Raw genomic sequence first — 21,231 nt, 5'->3', positions numbered from 1 at the left:
CTGGTGCTTAGAACAGCACCTGACACACAGTAGATGCTTAATTAATATTTGCTGAATAAACAGAAGAATTCATGCTCTCCTTTAAACTAATCCCTTTTAAAGAAAAAAAGTTAAATAAATCCCTCACTTGATAATTTGTGGGGTTTTTTTTTTTTTTTTTTTTTAAGTATAGACTGTGGACGTTTTGTCTGCTATGCCAGTTGCTGAAACATATTAAGGCTAAATTCTCAAAGGGACACAGGTATGCTATGCTGCCAGAATATGTAGAAGTAGAACATAATAACTTTATTCAAGTTTGCTCCTGTTACCTGATCCATGAATATTTAAAAGATATTTTATTTTATAAAAACTTACATCTGTAAGTAATGGACTGACCATAACAGAGGGCTTAACCTTGAATACATGGATAGGCTTAGGGGCCCATGAACCCCTAAAATTGTATGCAAAATCTAACATGTATGTTGGCATGTGGATCTTTTTGGTGAGAGTTCATAGTGTAATCATATTTTCAAAGAAGCCTATGACTGGAGAGGTTAAAAAAATTACTTAACTAGAAACAATCACAAGTCTTTTAAACATGAATTTGTACAAGAAAATAAAATCCAACAGCTCCATCTATGGGTAAGTCGTTACCGCTTAGGAGAAATAATGACAACTACCAGAGATCAGTGCATCTTATGAATGCTTGTGTTTAAATCTTCAGTGTCACTCTAGTGGGAATTTATTAACTACAGTATCACAGTTTTTTTTCCTAGATATAGATGCAAAAATTAGGAGACTGTTGATGAATTCTACTTACAGTACTTCAGCACCAAAAAATTGGGCAGTTATGCTGATATATGTATGTACAGTTCAACATTTGTCAGTCTTAAAATGCTTATTTATAGTGAAATCTATATAAAACCGTTAAAAACTTCTCTATTTACATTTTTTTAAAAACAAAAAGAATTGCTTCCTTTGCCACAACTTGTCAAAACTGTTACCCTCCCCACCCTCTTACCCCTTGCTCTGCTTGTGACAGACAGTGATCACAAGGCCCAAACATATTGCTTAAACAAACTGTGTCCTAAAAGGCAGAATGCTTAAAAACATTACATTTAGAACTGTAAATGAATTTTTATACATTTCAAAGGGGGTTAAACGAAACTATGTAAAAGTTATTTTCAAAGTCTCAGTCCAACATGAATGTGCAATTTCAATGTTAAGATAGCATCATATGAATAATTTCTCCTGAACATAACTGAACAAAAGCTTCCTTTGGGCCAGAAAATGTTTCTTTTCCTCTCCTTCACAATGAAACATTTTCTCTTAACTTCTCTTTAAGTTTTCTTAAAGGTGCTGGGCAGAGTGGGAGGTGGAAAGGGCAGGCAATCCTGGTTTACAGGAAATTTGTCAGAAAGAATACGGCCTGCTTTGAAATGTTTACATTTAAATAAATAGAAGGCAAGTGTGCTGCCTTGAGCACAAAGGAACAACGGACACAATAAATTAGCATACAATTGGTGAGAATGTACAAGCCATCCAAAAAGCACTTTCCCACTGGTTAGGGATCTGATTTCCACCATCTAAACAAGGATTCTTTAATGCCAGTATTTTTCTAGTTATTTTATAAACTATAAACTGAGCAAATGTAAAATGTTAATCAATTCAACACTTCCAGGGATTTGCAAAAACATACAAGATTTTTTAAAAAACCTGTTCCTGACACACCGTTTCAAAATATGAACTATTCACATTCTCCTTTTCTGATGGTGTTTTGCTCAGTAGAAACCAGTTGAGGAACATTCACAGGAAAAGTCTCTTTCCACTGCACGACAAACTTTTCCATCAGTCGTGGTCCAACAGAGAAATATCAGGTCTTACACGTCACTGTAGATGTGCATCTTTCCTTTTTTTTTTTTCTTTCCTTTTTTTTTTTAAAGTACATTCCCCTGTGAGTTTTATCTTGTTTTAAAACGCTGCTCCTGCAGCAGTTTTGTTGAAACACTGCTATTTTGGGGTCCACAGCCTAAGCATGGGCAAAGTGCTCTCTTTAGACATCAAAAATCAAGGGCTTCCCTGGACACTTGGTAACCAAGTAGGTTTTAAAGTGCACTCCTGTGTCCAAAACACTTAGGACCGTTCAGCAGAACTCTGAGAGGGGCTGGGCTCGGTTCCATCTTCTGTGCTACTGTCTATGTCTTGCTCCATTGCCGTCTCATCGTCATCCAACTGCTGGCTAGTGAAGTTGTTGAGCTCAAGAAGCCCACTGGGCTCTACAACCACGTTGGAACTAGAGTGACAAGGAATAGCATACTGGGGAATGGCCTGGAAGAGAAGACAGGAGAGAGGCTTTACGGTAAGAAAAAGAACCAGAAGGATGTCCCCAACATCACTAAGGAAGGATAAGAGGACACTGACATTTACTGGACAACTACTTCACATCAGGCGCTGTGCTGGGTGCTCTCACACATAATATTCTACTAAATCCCTTCAAGAACACTATAAGGAAAATAGTATTCCCATTTACAAATGAGGAAACTAAGAGGGTAAGTGACTTAATTGAGGTCACACAGTTGGTCAAGGTTAAAGTGCCAGGATTCAAATCCAAGTTTTGTACAATTTAAAGTGATCTTTCCACTTCTTGATGGCACCACTTCTAGTAAAGGAGGCTGAAGTCTGTGCCTAATTCAAGAGACAGACATTAAAGGACATTTTCACTCGACCATTAAGCAAATTTTAAATGTAAATGTAGTCAGATTTCACTCATTATTATCTGCAAGATGAAGAATTAATTTGCTGACACCACAAAAAATTTTAAAACCTTCGGTAACCCTCTACTAGTTCAAAAGGAAGTTATTTATCTGGGTCACATAGTAATACTTTCTTGAAACTGAGAGAGGACAATACTGTCTTTTAAACAATAAAAACACCAGTAGACAAACACATATTATGACCATATTGCCTTGTTAGGTTCTTCTTTCTCAACTTTATTACCTTTTTAAAAGGTCTACCTGTTTATATCATACCCCTGCTTAAAGTTCTACAATCGTTTCCTGTCGTACTTGCTATAATAATATCAAACTTCTGATCGTGGCTCCAGGCATATGCCAAACTCACTTGGACCCTGGGCCTTCCCACTAGCTCTTCCCCTCTTCCTGGAGTACTTTTCTTCCAAGTCTCTCCATGGCTGGTTCCATGTTCTCATCTGCATCTTAGCTCCAATGCTTAGGGTAAAAGGCTTTGAGAAGCCTTCCTTCTATGACCATGCAACCAGATCACTGGGTAGGTCCCACCCCACCTCTATTACATTGTTAATTTTTCTTCATTGCATTTACTGTGTTTGTTAATCTTTCTTCTCGCTTTTAGAACGTAAACTCCATGAGAATATGTATCAGAGCACATATCTTGACTATCTTTTTTCATTGTTAGATGCCCAGAGCTCTGAACAGGGCTGTCATGCATTAGATGCTCAATAAACATTTGCCAAATGAATAACCTATCTTTAACATTAAAAGTCCCAGAGCAAAATTGAATATCATCATTTTAAAAATATACCTGACCAAAACAATCTTCTTTTGAGGGGGGATGTAAATTTAATTTTAACATTGTCAAGAAAATATTGCAAGATGTCAAGGCACTGAATCTAGGATAGTGGAGTTTTGTGTTATTTGTTTTTCCTCACTCTGTCCCATATAGCTGATCCTTGTGTTCAAGTCCCAGGGGGGTCAGGAAACCTGGATTTTAGTTCAGCTTTGGTTCAGACTTGCTGTGGACCTCTGAATAAGTCACTTCACCTCACTGAGTTTTAGTTTAACCTCGTGTAAAAGGAGATAGAGAAGATACACTCTAAAGATCCTCAAGATTCTAAAATTCTATTAATTCCACACATTCAGACTCCTTCAGAACAGAAGATACATTCATCTTATTTATTCCTCTAGTCTCTGCACCTAGCACAGTGCCTAGAACGCAGAGGTTAAATAATACATGTGGCATGAATGAATAAATGAACAAATGAATGAAATACAGATTACATGTCTACAAAGAACAATGCTTTTCACTCAAAGCACTTATTATTAAACATGTTGAATTTTTATAAAACATTTTTCAAGGGACCAAAGCACTTCTGCAGACTTCTTTCATTCATCCCCATACTATTTTACCGAAACAGTAAAATCAATACTTCAGGTCAAAGCTAAGTATAATTAGTAAGATCTGAAAATATTCTAACAATATATTAATGATGATTATAGTAACAGGAGCTATCTTTACGGAGTATTCCTCTATAGCAGACACTTAACAAGCTGCATTATATACATTTTCCCACTTGATCCTCAAAACAACCTTGTGAGGTAATTGATATTGTTTCCATTTCATAGGCAATGAAATTGAAATACAGAGGTTAACTCCAAACCACAATGCTGGTAAGGGGGAGCATAGGTGAGATTCAAATCCAGGTATTTTTGACTCCAAAAGCTTGATTCTTAACCACTATACCACTGTCCCCTCCTCTCTGACATAGCTACCTAGCACATGGTATATGCTAAAAGTTAGTTGGCATATTCTGTAGAGAGCCTACTCATTAGGTACCATCCTTGATACATGAAGTATATTTTTAGCCGTGTTCATAAAGTGCAGAAAATCATTTCCAAATAAGCAATCCCAAATAATTTCCGATTTAGTGAGTATTCCAATTTAAACCCTCAGGAGCCGCAGAAAATTTTAGCAGAAATAGTAATAAATAAATAACTACCATGTATGGGGCAATCACTAAGAGCCAGGTACTGTGCTAGGCGCTTCATCTCACTTTGGTGTAATCCTTCCATCAGTGATGTAGAATAGGCATTCCTTATTTCCGTTTTACTGATGAGGAAACTGAGGCACAGCAGGGTTAAGCAGCCCTGCCCAAAGTTAAACAGTGAGTGGGGAAGCTAGGAACTCCCTCCTTTTCCTCCACACTCTAACTTCTTCAGGGGAAAAAAACCCAACAAATTCTTTGTCAAGAATTCCTTAAGGTGTGCCTGGGTGGCTCAGCGAGTGAAGTGTCTGACTCTTGATTTCAGCCCAGGTCATGATCTCATGGTTCTTGAGATGCAGCCCCGAGTCAGGCTCCACGCTGACAGCATAGAGCCTGCTTGGGATTCTGTCTCTCCCTTTCTTTCTGCCCCTCCCCGCCCCCTCAAAATAAACAAATAAATAAATAAATAAAAAGAATTACTTAATTCACTAACAACTATTTTTACAGGAGGAACAAATCATTTAATAATTCAACGGCCAGTTCTTTTTGCCTTTAAGCATTTCCCCCCTATATTTATATCATATTTGGATGAATATTGGTCGGTTTGCATTCTCTCATAGCCTGGCATCACGGCAAAGGGAAAGTTTGCCACAGAAACTTCCAAGTCACACAACAGTGAATTTATGGCAAGAAAACAACCCGATACCGTAACAAAGAGAAAAGGAAGTAAAACACAGCTTCTAAGGGCTAGTCTGGACTCAATAATTCTTCAGTCTTGATCTATTATGCATGATGACAGATGAGTTTTAGAATGAAGGGAATGTGAGGCATAGGAAGACCTATTGCCAATGCATAATTCATTACATTCACTTACCAAGGCAGGACAGTAACCATAACAAGATTTCTCAATAACAATGATTGAAATAAAAAAGCAAAACTTTATGGCTAATCCCAACTTAAATATAAAATTAAATCATATAGAAACATTTTCTTACAACATGTTTCTCCAGATACTGCAGTTAATTAAAGTTTTATTGTCCTGAAAACCATAAATCTGAATCAAGATAAAGAAGTGTGTTTTTCAAAGAAAAGGATCCCTAAAATTAACTTGAGATAAAATACAATCCAGTTATATCCCAGGAGTTTTTGAGCAAAGACCGGGGAGCCCAAAGTTTGACCCCATCAAGTTGCTGATTTTCTGGGCTGACTTTACTGAGTTAACACTGGCAAGTATGTTTTGAATCTATAATAACCAAGCTGACATATGGGCTTAGGGCTCTTGATTGTCTCTAAGGTGTGCCGTGATAATATCCACCAATTTTCTAGGATTCTCTACCAGAAAATATAAATTTTTATATTTGTAATAGGTATTAAACCAAATTTGTCAAATGCCATCTCAAAAATAATCACTTTGTCTTTTGCCATCTTGGCTTGACTCTTCCTGTGACATTCCCAAACATGCCAAACCCACAACCCCCAAGATGCCCAATGTTTCTCATGTTCCTTCCAATTCTTACCTGGATGATAATTTCTGCTGGGCTCTCTTCAGCTTTCTTTTGGCCTACATTCTGAATACGCATGAACTGGCCTGTTGTAGGCACTCCCGGTGCATCGATTTTCCTTGTCGTTAAGGGAGGGCCAACAGCAGATGGACTTGAACAGGACTCTCTACATTTCTGTTGCTGGGGAGTGGAATTCGCCATCCCTGCCACCACCACGTGGGTGGAGGGCAATGATCCTGCTTCACCAGTGAGCATACTAGTGGCAAGAGCCTTCTTTGGGGGATCCACTACCATATGCTCTACATTTGTATCAATCTGAGCTTCCATCAAAGACATTTTCAAAATGTCTGACACAGCTGTCTTCTCAGAAGCCTGAATGGGAGATATGCTTGTAACTGGTGATGTCAGCTTAGGCACAGAACTGCCACCAGTTATCTTTGTAACTGTGGGAGGCTGGCGCCCCTCAAAAGTTATCTTTGTAACAGAGGATCCTTGGGTTATAATTGGCTGCTCCACCTGAAAACAAATTGGGGTTGTGTGTGTTACAGCTACATCTCTTTGAGAAAACCTATCAAACACCCCAGATAATATGGCAAAAGAAACATTCGTGCGGTATACTAGGAGGACATTTTGAAGCTTGGTGTTTTAATACAAGGGCTGGATGGGAAAGTATCTGGTTACTTTTAAGAAACCTAGGGAAAGAGAAGGGGTTGAAAGAACCTCTGTCAAGCCAGCCAAGGTTCATAACATAAAGGAAAAAAAAGTCGCAGCAGCCTTGCTTCCCTTTGGGATTTATATCCCCATACAGTATACCTTCAACCCATTCTCAAATTATTTGTATCATCTTCAGCTTTTAAAAATAAAAAGCAGGGTTTTTCAATTTTTTTTGCTTCAAATACATCTTACAAATATATTCTCTATATATGTATTTATAATATATACACACATATATACATTACTCTAAAGCCACTGGTTTTCCCTAATATAATTTTTCTTTCGAATATCCAGATAATTCCTCTGCAATCTAGAAGATAAATCTAGAAGATAAATTTATTCACTAGAGAGTGATGATGTAAACTGCAAAGGAAGATGTTCAATGAAGCTCCTTAAAAGACTGCGTTGTTTACTTAGCATTACTACCACAGATAAAAGAGTTTACAAGCATAGGAAAAAAAATTTTGTACCTAAAAAATAACAAATAATTTAGGGATCTCGCTTCTACGTGCTACTGATCAATGCTGAAGTGATTTCATTTAAAAAGTGCCTAGAAAATCAAGTTCTGAGTGCTACACTTTATTTGTCCTTCCTATATTAATGCGTGCATTTCTTCCCTAATGTCAACCTTCTGATGGGGTAAAGTAATACCAGCATAAATGAGGCTTTTGAGTTTCCTCTTGCCAGGAGAAAGCACTGCTAATCACGATAGGATCGTAATGTTCTCATTTTTTTCCATCAACAGAGAAGTTTAACTTTGCATGCTACCAATATTCCGTTACCTGGCTTGCCGGCTGTTTCTCTGATGAGGCTGGGAGCGGCATTTGGCTCTGGGGGGTTTGGGGTTGCACGTAGATTTTTGGTTGGTTCGGAGCCTGCTGCAGTTTAGGGAGCTGCTGCGTGGTTTTCACTGCAAGCACCTGTACTACAGTTTGCGGGGGCTGTGCCATTAAGGTAGGAAGCTGCCTGTCTTTGGCCACCATGGGATGCTGTGTGTGCTGTACATCTGGCTTGGGCTGTGCTTGTTCTTGCTGGAGAGGGGTGAGTTTCTGATGCCTGATGGAAAGCTGGGGCATTTGCGGGAGTTTGTGCTGGAGCTGGTCTGCCTGCAGGTGGATGGTCTGCTTCTGTTTAGTCTGGAAGCACTGCAGAGTTTTCACTTGCAGCTGAGTCTGTTCCAGCTGGGGCTGGCTAAGTTTCTGCTGCTTAGCTGACTGTGACTGAGTCAGGGCAGATCGGTAAAACAGACCTGTCTGAGGGTCTAAAGTGTCCATCTCTTCAACCTCGCCCTCCTCAGTTCCAAGTTCCTCGCTGTGTTTGGTAAAAGCAGTGTGACTGCTTAATGCCTGAGTAAAAAAGGCACAAAGTAAGAATAAAGTAAAGGCACCTACATTGCTACATTTTCCTCAAACTGGAAAAGACTTGGTTATGAGATTCATTCAAAAATTTTCAGAAGAAAGAGCTTAAAAAGACCATGAAACCTCAAGTTTTCTAAATCTAAAGGGGGCTTTAAATTGAGACTCTTGTAATTTCAACTCTTAGAAATTAAGTACTGCAACAACTGGTCTACTCTTTTCTAGAAGAAAAGTGGACCCAGAATTTATAGGTAAGAGGAATAAGGTTACCCTGCAAGCACAGCCCAACACAGAAAAAGAACAGGCTCCCTGACTCAGGACACAGCTGTCTAGCCTGGTCATCCGCGATACTGAGCCACCCAAAGAAAGAACACAGCCACCCAGGTATGAGGTGTCCAGAGAAAAGTCAAAGTTCAGAGAAGCCCACTTTGGCCATGCTGTCCAGTAAGTCAGAGTCGCTGTCTGAGGGACATGCCCGTCCAGGTCCCCACAGAGGGCCTCTCCGGTCAGAGTGAAAACGGTTCATCAGGCTTCACCAAACCCGTGTGAACCACCCTCTGTACTAGTCCTCCTCGCCCCTTTGGTCATATTCCGGGCCCAGCAGGCAACAGTTTCCCAGAGGCTCGGCTGCCAGGAGGGAAGGAGACTGGGGAGGGACAAGAGCACTCCTGTCAGCGGCAAAGGAGACTCTCCCGTGTCAGTTTTAACAGCGAGGGGAGGAGGTATTGATCTTGAGCGACGTGGTGAGGGCCAGTCTGTTTGACCTCTCTGGGTGCCTTGAAAAAGGTCAATGTCAGGACTGGCCAGGTGAGGGCTAGACTCCAGGCTGAGATCTGGTACCCACTTAAACCTCTGGCCACCTGGCTTCCCTCAGTGACACAAAATCCACCCCAACCTCATCCTTCCCACTTCCTTGTCACGTTATTCCTTCATTCTAAACTTTAAAACTTTTTGAGGTTCCACTGAAACCCTCCCTGATCTCAGAACGACCTTGCACATACAGGTTTTTAATTCAACAATTTCTTTATTGCCTTTCAGGTTAATTTGCTTACAATTAGGCTCAACTGCTACCAGTCAAACTGATGGTGATTTATGTGACAACTAATGATACGTCACGCTTAAATCTGGTATCTATGATAATCACTTTGTATAGAGGCAGGATGCTTTGGGTTTAAATCCTAGCTCTGCCACCCAGAATAAGTTACTTATTTTTACTTAACTTCTATGAACAGAGTTTCCTCATTTGTAAGAGGGATAATATACCCACCTTACAGGATCACAGTGAGATTTAAACAAATGAATGTGTTTAAAGCTCAAAGCACAGTAGCTGACATAAAATTAGCTTATCCCCATTACCCTTGGTACCAGACTTTCTGTTTTATATTAACTCTTTCTCTTTCCCATTGGGTCTCTTCCTCCTATTTAATTGGTCACATATAATAAAAGTCAGATATTTATACCTACTTATTTGTAATGTTTCCCCATGAGAATTCATCATAAAAGCAAAAACCCAAGCAACACACAGCTAAAGAAGCCAACTTCTATTTCATTTACAAAAATCTCACCTACGTGATAAATTCTTCTGTAACAATAAATATACAGAAACAGTGGCCACTTTTGAAGTCACAGATTCATCTAGAAAGTGCCACCCTTTTGAAATGTTCCAAGTTTGCAGAAGATCCAAGAATACTGATTCTTAATTACTTTCCAGTGTTGAGACTCTCAATTCATTCCCTCTCCTCAGTCCTCACAGATGAAAGAACGACACAAATACTCTTCTTCAATTCAGTTATTTCCTTTCTTACAATAGATGAAACTAAACCTTATTTCAAAAAGGAGCAGTTATAGAAGGTAGGGAGAGAAAGAAGAGATACAACCTGCTGCATAATGTGGGTGATCGCTCCAGGGGAAGATGCCGGGATGGACTTCACCACCACTGAAGTCTGTGTTGCGGTCTGTGACTGAGCCACATGCTGGAGCAGGGTCCGCTGGGGCTGGGAGGGCTGTTGGGGCTGGGAGCGATGGCTGACTGAAAATAGAGGAGGTGATGATATTTCTCCAGAAATCACCACAGCATCTGTAACCAGTAGTCATTTTAAACAAATGTCTGTGAGATTGCGTCACAGAGAGAAAGTGTGGTACTGTGAACTAGGAGGCAGAAGACCAGAGTCTGCCCATCTATGAGCTGTGTGACTCTGAGAAAGTCACTTATCTTCTCTGAGACTCTGTGTTCTCATCTGTAAAATGGGAATAACAGAGCTATTATAAGGATGAGATGAGAAATGTGGAAGCACTTTGAAAACTGTCATCACAAAGGAGGAACAAACCCCTTAAAGTTACATCCTCCTGTGAGCCGCACTTACTTCCTCCAAGAACCTTCACCCCATTAAGGTAACAAAAACAATAATGAATTTCTGGAATCAAATCCCAGACTAGTATCTTTAAGGATACTAAGATAATACTTAAGTTACTAAGATGGTATTTTAATTTCTTGGTCCCAGTTCCAAATGCAATACAAAACCCAGAAACATTCGTTCTTTTACATGAAGTAGACACTGTCTTGCAGCCTTACAGTTCCTAAAGATATGAGAGGTCAAAATGATACTGCAGAAAGAACCGGACCAAGAGTCACACCTGGATTCTGTCCCACTCTGCCACCAACCAGCTATGCGAACTTGAAGAGGTCACTCAAATTCTATGAACCTCTAAAAAAACAAAACAAAATTCCATTAACCTCTAAAACTCAGAGGTTTTGCTTTTGTTTGTTTAATGGGACAATAAATTTTTTCTACCTAGAGGAGGATCAAATGAAGTAACAAGCTGAAAATGTTAAGTATCAAAATATAAATTTAATTAAATTATTAAGTATTAAATTGTTAACTATCACAATATAAAGTTAACAAAAGAACAGAAAAATCGCTCTTCTTTCATCTTCTCCAATTTAGCTCATCTGACATAAACGGGTGAGAATTCAGTAAGGAGAACAACCCCATTTCTTATTCTCTTACAAAGGTACAAAGGTCCTTCTCTGGTACATAGGGCAAGAGGGGCAAACTATACACTTATGTTTATATTGATAGACAGATGTAAAATGATACATCGACATTGGTGCCAATCTATCATCTTTTACCAGCCTCAACTTCAACTTTTTAAACAGTAAAACATTCACCACCTCTTAGTCTACAGAGCTTTAGAAATGCTTATGGTTACGGGGAAACAAACTTTCTGAAACAAGAACAGAGTACAATAAATCTGTAAAATTAGCTAAGGTTTTTGAGAATATAAAAATCCTCTCAATGACCCATGATTCCAGTGCTCATATATCTTGATCTGCAATTTCAAGTAGCTCCATATTCAAGTGGTTCCAGGTTTAGAAAAATCGTAGTGGAATGTCCAAGGGTAAGATGATCACTACAGAAATCAATGTCAAAGTGCTACTTAGGTATTATGAGTACAGAACTAAAACTACCCAGTGAAATATAAATAAGCTTTATTTATTTTTTAACTCATTCTATCTATATTCTCAAACACAGTTTTTCTACTGTTGCTTATACACACGCCTACATGTGATATAAGAGATTCCAGGCAGCATCACTGGTAAAAATGTAATGCAGTATCTTACTGCGTTTCACAGTATGCTTTATATGTACATTTTAAATTATATGAGTTAACCAAATCTTCCGTACGTGCTCAACCAAACGGAAAAAAAGGGCGTCAGTGTTGACATTAAAACAACCACTGCTGAAATCATTTATAATGTGACTGAGTAGGAGAAAAACAAATCACATAATATTAAAATTGAACAAGCAAATTCATAAAGTTTTTTACTGATGGAAGCATCATCAGAAATGAATGACACTTGAAAGAATAATAAATAAAGATAATTTCTCATGAAATTATCAGATTATATGGAACATTTCTGCTGTCCATACTCATCTTCATAATTATGACATTAGAATCTTACTAAGAAATGAAATGGATTTAACAGACGATCAACTAAAATCATTTAAAAATAATCCTCACTCAAGATACAACAAATCTCTTCACAGTAATTCCCCAGCATGCAGAAACGTCAGAGAAGACTAATACCCACTCCCGGATAATACAAGAGGTCAGGGCTAGGGAGCTGGGTTCGAAGTCAAAGAAAATGCTTAATGTGGCTGAGGATATGATGGGGAGAAGATCATGGAAGGAGGTCACAGAGTGAACATTCAGAAAACAGCTGAATTGACCTTAACTGGGCCATAAAAACAGGATAAAACAGTCATTTATTTCTGTAAACAACTTTTATTTTTTCCAATGTCAAACTGCTCACTTCTGAGAAAGGATCCCACTCTCCTGAAAAAGGAAAGTCTCCTTTTCACTGAGCGGAGCTTACCTTTCCTCTACCAGATCAGAGTAGAGCGCATCCATTTAACTGGTTCCCCCCAAAACAACAATATTTTACCTTCAGTTATGCTACAAATGGATGCACACCACTTACCTAGAAGGGGAAAAGCAACCTCTGTCCCCTCATCAGTGCGTTCTGAAAAGGATAAGTAAGGGAAGAAATCATAGGTCTTTTCTTCTATTTACCATCTGATAATCTAGTCTATCCCCAGAAGTTAATACTGATTTCCCCAACATACTGCCCTCTGCTTTATTTAGCTTTTTGCTAAATATCTCTGAAGAAAGATGCTAGATGGCTTTCCATAGTCTTTAACTGGATTTTCCCTTTTGGCAATTTTAACCCGTTAGTCTTAAAAATATCTCCAAAAATGATACCATACAGTCCCTCTTCTGCTTTGGTATTTACATCCTTTAAGTATCTGTAACTTTATGTTCTCTTTTAATTACTGCTTAAGAAAACTCAAGACAGGCATTCTTTATATATTGCCTTGTAAGTCATTTCTCCTAACCCCTAATTATTCGCATTACTATTCTGTGAACTATTTCAAATCTCAAGGTAACGAAGTGTCCAAAACAGAAGGCAGTATTCCAGGTGTGGTCTCGCCAGAACACGAGAGAAAGAATCTATTATCCTTCCTGTTCCACTTTTCTATATGCCATCCAAAACTCTCATTAGTGTTTTGCTGCCAGACCACATTTGAAACAAATGCCTAATTTGCCTTCCACCTGAACTCCTAAGTATTTACAGGGACTTAAAGTTTCCCACATTTTTTTTCTTTACATCAAAAAAGGTATTGGATTTTATACCTCCTTTCTCCCTTGACCCATCTCCCCTCCCCTCTCCCCTCCACCAAAACTAAAAAATTTAGATGCATCAAAATATTTATTCTTCTGTAAAAGGTATTTTATCCTCTCTCTACAACTGTCACCCTATATTCACAGACGTTATTTATGGCCAACTTGCAATTTTTTATTAGCTGCCAGTTTGTAACAACTGATTGGTTTTCTTCCCTAGTCATTAAAGACAGGGTTAAGTCCCAAGGACAATGAAAATTTGCTTTCAGAGCAAACTGGAAAAAGATCTAGAAATATAAAAGTTATATTCTCCCCCAAACAACCATCCCATCAAATCCAGAAAGGTAGCTCTCCTACCTTAATACTACTTTTTAAGAGGACACCTACCAGTAGTGATGTATTCAGCAACTAGTTCTGACTCTACCACAGCAATGGATGGACTCTCAGGAGAATGTCTCTTTTCCTGGGTCATCTGAATAGGCACTGCCATCTGACTCAAGTCAATAGTGGGTTGTCTTGGTTTAGATTCCAATTTTTCCTTTACTGCATAGAAAAGGCAGGGGAAAAGTTACCTTTTGTTACAAACAAGTATCAAAACCAGAGTTGTCCATGGGAATAACGAGCCAGACCTCTGGGGTGCCACGACTGGCAGTGATAAGGAGACAGTGAATTGAAATGAAAAAAGCAGACTGCTCTATATGGTTGTATGGGCACAACTTATGCAACCATAACCAGCAGCCTAGCAAGAAGGACATATGCAATCAGACTAAAATTCCCCATTATGACTAGGCTAAAAAATCGGTTTCCCTTGTACACACTCCTTTTAGAACATTTCCTTTACCCTTCTCTTCAAGGTAGTTCCCGGTATTCTGGAGTTTACCAACCTGAAAACAAAGGGTGAATAGGCAGTATACAGCATGATTTGCTCTAGATCATACCTACCCAGAACAGACAATACAATGACTAGTTTAATTTGATCTATTAAAAATTTAAGATAATCCCCAAAGAAATGTTACCAAGTATTCAATGGCTCTTAAAGAACAAAAATCTTCAGTGTTAGGAAAAAATGACCTCTCTGTTCCTACAAAAATGTTTTATGGAGTGGTCTGGGATCAAGAATGGGTTCTGTGGATAAATTTAGTTTCTATCTTGTCATTTTTTCTATAAAATCTACTTACTCGGTTTTCACCCTCTGTGAGACATTAATGGAAATGGCTGAGTATGTCAAAAACAAGAAACTAAGGAAATGCCTAAGGCCAAAAGTTAACACCAATCGAAAGATTAACCAAAGATACTAAGTGCTCATATTCTTTGGCTAGTGTAAGGTGGATGTTACAACAAATAGTTAGTTACCAGTAATTAAGTCCACTGAGTGATCATTCAGATTATTCCCACGAAGCATATAAAGTGACAAAATCAAGATAATCATTTAAACAAAGAAAGCAAAACCAAACCAAAATAATACCACAGTCACCCCACAAGTAGAGAGGACACTGAATTAGGAATCAAAAGACATGGAGTCTCACTCTGCCACTAACCAACTGGGTAACTTCTCTGGATCTCAGTTTACTTATGCATAAAATGAAAGGCTTGGATGAGATCATTGCTAAGGTCCCTTAAATACTCTAACAATCTTTGACTTATTGTAATAGAAAAGTCAGTAATAACTAACATGGGTTTTGCCTAGTTTATTGAAGATATTTAGTAACTAGAAATACTAGTGGGATCTTGTTAAATGAGGGCAGCTTTGCATGGAAGCTCAAGTGGTTAAATGATACAATGAAAATATAAAGATAAGACCAATTAGAATGCTCGCAAGGGCCATTAATGGTGTTTTATGACCACAAAATTGCCCCACCAATATCAAGGAGGATGGCAGGGGCCCTTCAATCTGCCTCCCACTCTTCTCAAATGGAACTGACATCTATGCTACATCTATCCTTGTGCTTAGAAATGATAGAAACTACTCCCTTCTGGTCAAAGAGGCAACAGGATTGCCCATTTCAAGCAGGAGACAGAAAAGAAAGGGCTCTGCCATTTTTTTTTCCTCCTTAACTAGTCTATCCTTTAGTGCACATCTTATTGAACTGACAAGTAAACAGACTGCAGCAATGATTATAGACCAGTCCAGAGGGGGGAAATGTGCTCAAATAATAACAAAGAAAATATAACAGTGGTAGTATTTTAGCACAACCCATCTCTAGAGAAAACATGCTTCATTCAATTGAGCATGTGAATTCATACCTGTTGTCTGTTGGAGTTCTAATAGAGCTTTGATTGTTGAAGTAGCTGATTGTGATTCACTGGATACATCCTGATAAATTATGGTGGGGCTAGTCTCCATTGCAATCTCATGTTCTGACCAATCCTGACGCCGGGAAGCAATTACATGAACTACAGGCTGGGAATCTGTTTTATATTAGTTAAAAAAAAAAAACCCTATAAACAAAGTTTCTCTTAAAAAAAACAATTTGTTTTTTTTTTTTTAATCTTTGTATTTATTGTAAACTTCATGCTTTATCTCCCCAAGAAGACTGTAAGCCCCCACAGGGCATATCTTTCATGTCTGTATTCACTTACTCATTCATTCATTCACTGATTCAACAAACTGGGCACCTATATGCAGCAGTCTATATTTGGCATTGAGGATATAAAGGAGCTTACAGAGTAATCAGAGGATGCTCAAGAAGCACACAATCTGGTTGGGGAGACAGACATGTAAAAAGACAAATTACAATTCAATGTGATAATTGCTATAATAAATAGGTGTGCATTTGTCTAAGTAGATGTATGTTTGTGTATAGTAAGAACAAATTGCTGTAGGAGTCTTTATTTTCCCCAATGCATCTGAAAATGTGTTTTGTATTACAACCTGAGCATCCAGTCAACATTACTTATTTTTGGATGGCTGAACTACTGAAAAGAAATCCTGTCCGCCAATAACAAGAATGGATAGATGATCTAGAAGCAGGATGATATAATAGCACACGTATAACATCAGAGTTCAAAGTCTTAGGTTACAGCCCCAGCTCTATCAATTACTTGCAAGTTGAGTCCTTGGGTTTTAGTGTCATTATTCCTAAGTTGGCAATGATAAAATTACCTATCTACCTCACAGGACTTCTGAGGATATAATGAAATAATATATGTAAAAGAGCTTCATAAACTATGAAGGACAACAGAAATGTTATTGTTGTTGTGTCCTAAAAGTTCTCGATTCTGAGATGTTGTGTTAGTTTCAAAATAAATTAAGGCCCTAATTCAAGGCTTATTATATTTATGCTAAAGGTAGGCAAGTAAATACTAAATGTGCATCAAACGAAGCAACAAATTATTGAGTTTTCCATCTGCAGAATAATCAGGTTGGACTAGACTATTATTAAGCTCCTAAACTCCTTTGTCCAGGACACCATACAGGACAAAAATTATGGAGGATATAGAGGCACAATCCCCACCGCCAAGTTTAGATTACAATGGAGGAGACCTAAAACAAACATACATATAGCTTTGTATTCTTGGGAAAAATCAAATGACTAGGGCAAACAACACAAATATATAGAAAGAAAAAGACTGCTTTGAATTGGATTAGTCAGTGAAAGCATCACAGAAGAATGAAAAAAATTCATATAAACGAGAATAAATTCAACAGAAGTTCAACCTTCTTTGAACCTTATATTTTTGAAAACCACAAAGTTGTCCAAACAGATTGGGGAAGGCAAAATGACTCTTAAAAAGAAAAAAGCCTTCCCAAAGAAAACAAATCAATATACAATAGCACTGGAATTTTTAATTACCATTAACAAACTGTATTCTCTGCCCCTCAAACACTGAGTAGAATATATGCCACACCAGGGAGGTATACCCTCCCCCCAAATTCTAGAAGACTGAAGGACACTATCCTACAATGCCAAATGTCACGTGATGCACATAACAATTTTTCTTTACTCATTCTAAGTAGACAATAGAACTTACACCTAAAAAAACTAATTTTATTAGGGAATCATTCTTTTTATAAAACCTACGTTCTCAAATTTAAGAAATTCTCATGGCGGGGCGCCTGGGTGGCGCAGTCGGTTAAGCGTCTGACTTCAGCCAGGTCACGATCTCGCGGTCCGTGAGTTCGAGCCCCGCGTCAGGCTCTGGGCTGATGGCTCAGAGCCTGGAGCCTGTTTCCGATTCTGTGTCTCCCTCTCTCTCTGCCCCTCCCCCGTTCATGCTCTGTCTCTCTCTGTCCCAAAAATAAATAAACGTTGGAAAAAAAAATTTAAAAAAAAGAAATTCTCATGGCAATGTAAGTATTCCTTGGCTAGGTGAGAGAACCTACAGGCACGGAATGACTGCAACCCAGTACTGTAACATTCACTGAAAATCCAAAAGAAAGCAAGGATTGCATCTGTAGAGAGATAAGGTAGAAATAGACTGAGAAAGGAAAACAAATTTCCACATGGGAGCACCTGTCAGAGACATCAGCGCACATAACATTATCCTGTGGGGAGGGACTGGGGAGATGGTTCACTCTTTCTGCCCACACCCAGAGAATAGCCAACCATCACATAGTATCACTGCGGCAACTTCAACAGCTGAGACAAAGAATGAGTGTGTGAACCTAGATGTGAAAACCATTCCTTGAGTGATTTTCCTCTCTACTCTTGGCTTCTTCTTAGACTAGATAAATCTACTGCCTATTGAGTCTGATGCTGAGGTCAGGGTGCAAAAACCGAGACACCAAGAGCCTGATCTCACAGTACCATTTGATTATGAGGATGGTGGCCCGCTAACCCTCACATGTCTTTCCCCATGGGTCATTTAACAAATATTTCCTGGACATCTACTACCTGTTAGGTACCAGAAATACACACTGTACTGTTATATGCAGAGGCAGATCAGGCATCTCTGTGGAAGAAAGCCTCCTGTGACTTTACCATAAAAGGCCTAAAACACACTTTCATAGACTAGTAAGACCTCTCAGCTAGCAGGGATCTAACAGTTCACTTAATGCTATCACCAATCCTATACTAAATTCTTCACATATCCCCCACCAATCAAGAAATTACCACACCAGGGGCACCTGGGTGGCTCAGTCTGTTGAGCGTCCGACTTCAGCTCAGGTCATGATCTCGCACTCTGTGAGTTCGAGCCCCGCATTGGGCTCTGTGCTGACAGCTCAGAGCCTGGAGCCTGCTTCAGATTCTGTGTCTCCCTCTCTTTCTGCCCCTTCCCTGCTCATGCTCTGTCTCTCTCTGTCTCAAAAATAAATAAAAACATTAAAAAAAAGAAACTGCCACACCAGAGAACTCACTACTTTCTATTATAGTTTCCTTCCATTTCTGCAGTTATGACAATGAGAAAATTTTCTTATGTGAAATGGAAAACAGGTCTTCCTGTCTACCCAGTGGTTCTAGTTTCCGTCCACGTATCCACAAAGATCAATTCTTTTCCCTCTTCCACGTCACAGTTCTCAGGAAAACTGACAACCCCCATGTCCCCAACCCAATCCTCATCTTCTCTTCTCCATGAGAAATGTCCTGTTTCCACTGACCATTCCTCATATAAAATGATTCCCAGATGCCTTACGCATCTAAATCATCCCTTCTAAACTAAACCTAAGATGTCTATGTCCCTTCTATGATATAATATATACCTTCCCTCTGAAGTACTGTCCTAAAACCCAAGGCCTTCACAGTACGTAACTGCCTAGACAGCATCACTCAAAATGTTTCAGAGAACATTAGTTCCTCAAGATGTTCTGCAAAAGGTTCTATGGTCAAAAAAGTTGGGGAGTGTTTTACATTATATACACCACTCTTCATTTTTCACAATATATATTAGCACACGGCTCTGAAAAGTTCTGTAGTAAGTATGTTTTGCCTAACCTGGATTTATTCCCCCCCCTCACCGTAATCTACTGAGATCATAAAGCTTCTGGAAAAATCACCCTAGAAACAAATTTGTGACCTCCTTAAAGTGATGTCTTATGTATTTTTTAAAGTGATGTCTTTTACATAGGATACAGGATGCATTTCTGTATTTACCTCATACCTTAAATCCATCTTAAATCCCTACTCTTGGTTTTCTCTCCTTGTTCTCTTTCATTTTACTTCATATAATCTTGTATTCTACCCAATCCACCTTAAAACCTTCTGGAAATAAACAAAATATAAATAATCTTTAAATTTTTCTTTCTTTTTTTAAAATCTGGGGGCACGATCTTGGGGTCATGAGTTCAAGCCCCACGTCAGGTGTAGAGATTACTTTAAAGCAAAATCTTGGGGCACCTTGGGGCGCCTGGGTGGCTCAGTCGGTTGAGCCTCTGACTTCAGCTCAGGTCATGATCTCACGGTTCGTGAGTTCAAGCCCCACAGGAGGCTCCCTAGTGTCAGTGCAGAGCCCATTTTGCATCCTCTGTCCTCTTTCTGACCCTCCCCTGCTTGCGTGATCTCTCTCTCAAAAATAAACATTAAAAAAAAATCTTAAACAAAAAAACCATCACAGGAGTTCTTTTTAACTCTTCTTACAACATTTTTGTAAGTCTGCAATTACATTAAAAGAAAAAGTTACCGAAGCAGGGGAGGGGCAAAAACTACAAAAGCAATAGAAAGGAAAAATGAACTGCTATGTAGTGCTTACATTTCCATTAGGTTTCATCCTCGTATAGTTTGAAAACCAGCATGATCTTAGACTGACCAAAATCTTTATCCCTTTCTTTCACTTTAAATCATAGCATATATATTCCCAGCTCCTGGTCTTTGTGAGAATGCACTAAAGACAGTAGCAGGGGGGTGGGGAGGGGGAGGAATGTAGATTATAATAACTGGCTTTATAGTCAACTATATTAGATATACCTATTCTGAACTGAAATTTTTCCATATTACAGAATATTTTTAAAAGAAAAAATATGTGATGATACACAACAAATAAAAATACATGAAACCATGTATAATAACAGACTGAACAGCAGAAAACCTTAGACGGAATTACTTCCAAAAATAGCCAAACTTTTGTCCCATTCTTAGAATGAAAACTGAAGACTGCCTAATGAAATGGCATGTTTGGGAAGTAATGATTGGCTCATAGCTCCCTCAGATAAAGACTAGCAAACTCAAAGGAGAACCCTAGATTATGGATATAAAAACATCTACTGCTCATGTTCCCCTCTTAGCACCAACTCATGAGCTAAATATTTTACCTGCTCTCTATAAAATATTTCTCAAGGGAAAAAATGGCTAGTATTATTCAAGGAACCAGAGGCTTAAAAATAAAAGAGGGAAATGCAGCTGATATGTTGAAATAAGAATGGAATCTGTAAATATCAAATCATTAAGAAATATAGAATGAAATAGATAATATGCATCACTCCATGGGGACTAGTACAGAGACTAATTTATAATCAGTATAGAATGATAAACTAAATCTCAGTAAATTGATTCAGAAAATATTACTATCATTGATAATATGCTGAAGAAAACTATCTACTTTGTAAAATGAGTACCATATAGTTTGTTAAAATCAACGTTTTTATTTATTTTTAATTGATGAGTTTTCAAAGACCATTTCAAATGCTATCTCTTTTGTGAAGCTTTCTTATCCTTTTCTCACTGGAATGTGAATTTTTAGCCTTCGGCATTTTTGTTTGTTACTAATAAACTTATTAAACTACTACTGAAGTTATACACGTGTATTTTTTAATCCCCTACTCTAGATTTTAACAAGAACTATATTTTACTCAATGTTTACAGGGCCTAGCACAATGCTTAGTATG

The 21,231-nt window shown here is 38.4% G+C and overlaps 1 protein-coding gene across 13 annotated transcripts in view; it reads right to left on the bottom strand.

The window, feature by feature from the left end:
* Positions 1–264: 264 nt before the first annotated feature.
* The window catches only part of EMSY (EMSY transcriptional repressor, BRCA2 interacting), an 88,773-nt gene continuing 67,806 nt past the window's right edge, over positions 265–21,231 (bottom strand). For 5 of the 13 annotated variants that reach the window (XM_040489409.1, XM_040489411.1, XM_040489417.1 and 2 more), the window contains 7 exons: positions 15,717–15,881; positions 13,860–14,015; positions 12,772–12,813; positions 10,166–10,365; positions 7,716–8,279; positions 6,235–6,735; positions 265–2,307 (listed from right to left, as the gene is read on the bottom strand). In XM_040489409.1, the coding sequence (XP_040345343.1) occupies positions 2,113–2,307; positions 6,235–6,735; positions 7,716–8,279; positions 10,166–10,365; positions 12,772–12,813; positions 13,860–14,015; positions 15,717–15,881 (1,823 nt within the window). In that variant the 3' untranslated portion in view covers positions 265–2,112. The remainder of the gene's footprint in view (positions 2,308–6,234; positions 6,736–7,715; positions 8,280–10,165; positions 10,366–12,771; positions 12,814–13,859; positions 14,016–15,716; positions 15,882–21,231) is intronic. The other 8 variants (XM_040489416.1, XM_040489413.1, XM_040489414.1 and 5 more) reach the window with 5 other exon arrangements.

The sequence above is a fragment of the Herpailurus yagouaroundi genome, unplaced genomic scaffold (genome assembly GCF_014898765.1).
Source record: "Herpailurus yagouaroundi ecotype Mexico unplaced genomic scaffold, PumYag 180, whole genome shotgun sequence".
NCBI lineage: Eukaryota > Metazoa > Chordata > Mammalia > Carnivora > Felidae > Herpailurus > Herpailurus yagouaroundi.
The sequence above is the reverse complement of the archived record's forward strand: the minus strand, read 5'-3'. Positions and strand labels throughout refer to the sequence as shown.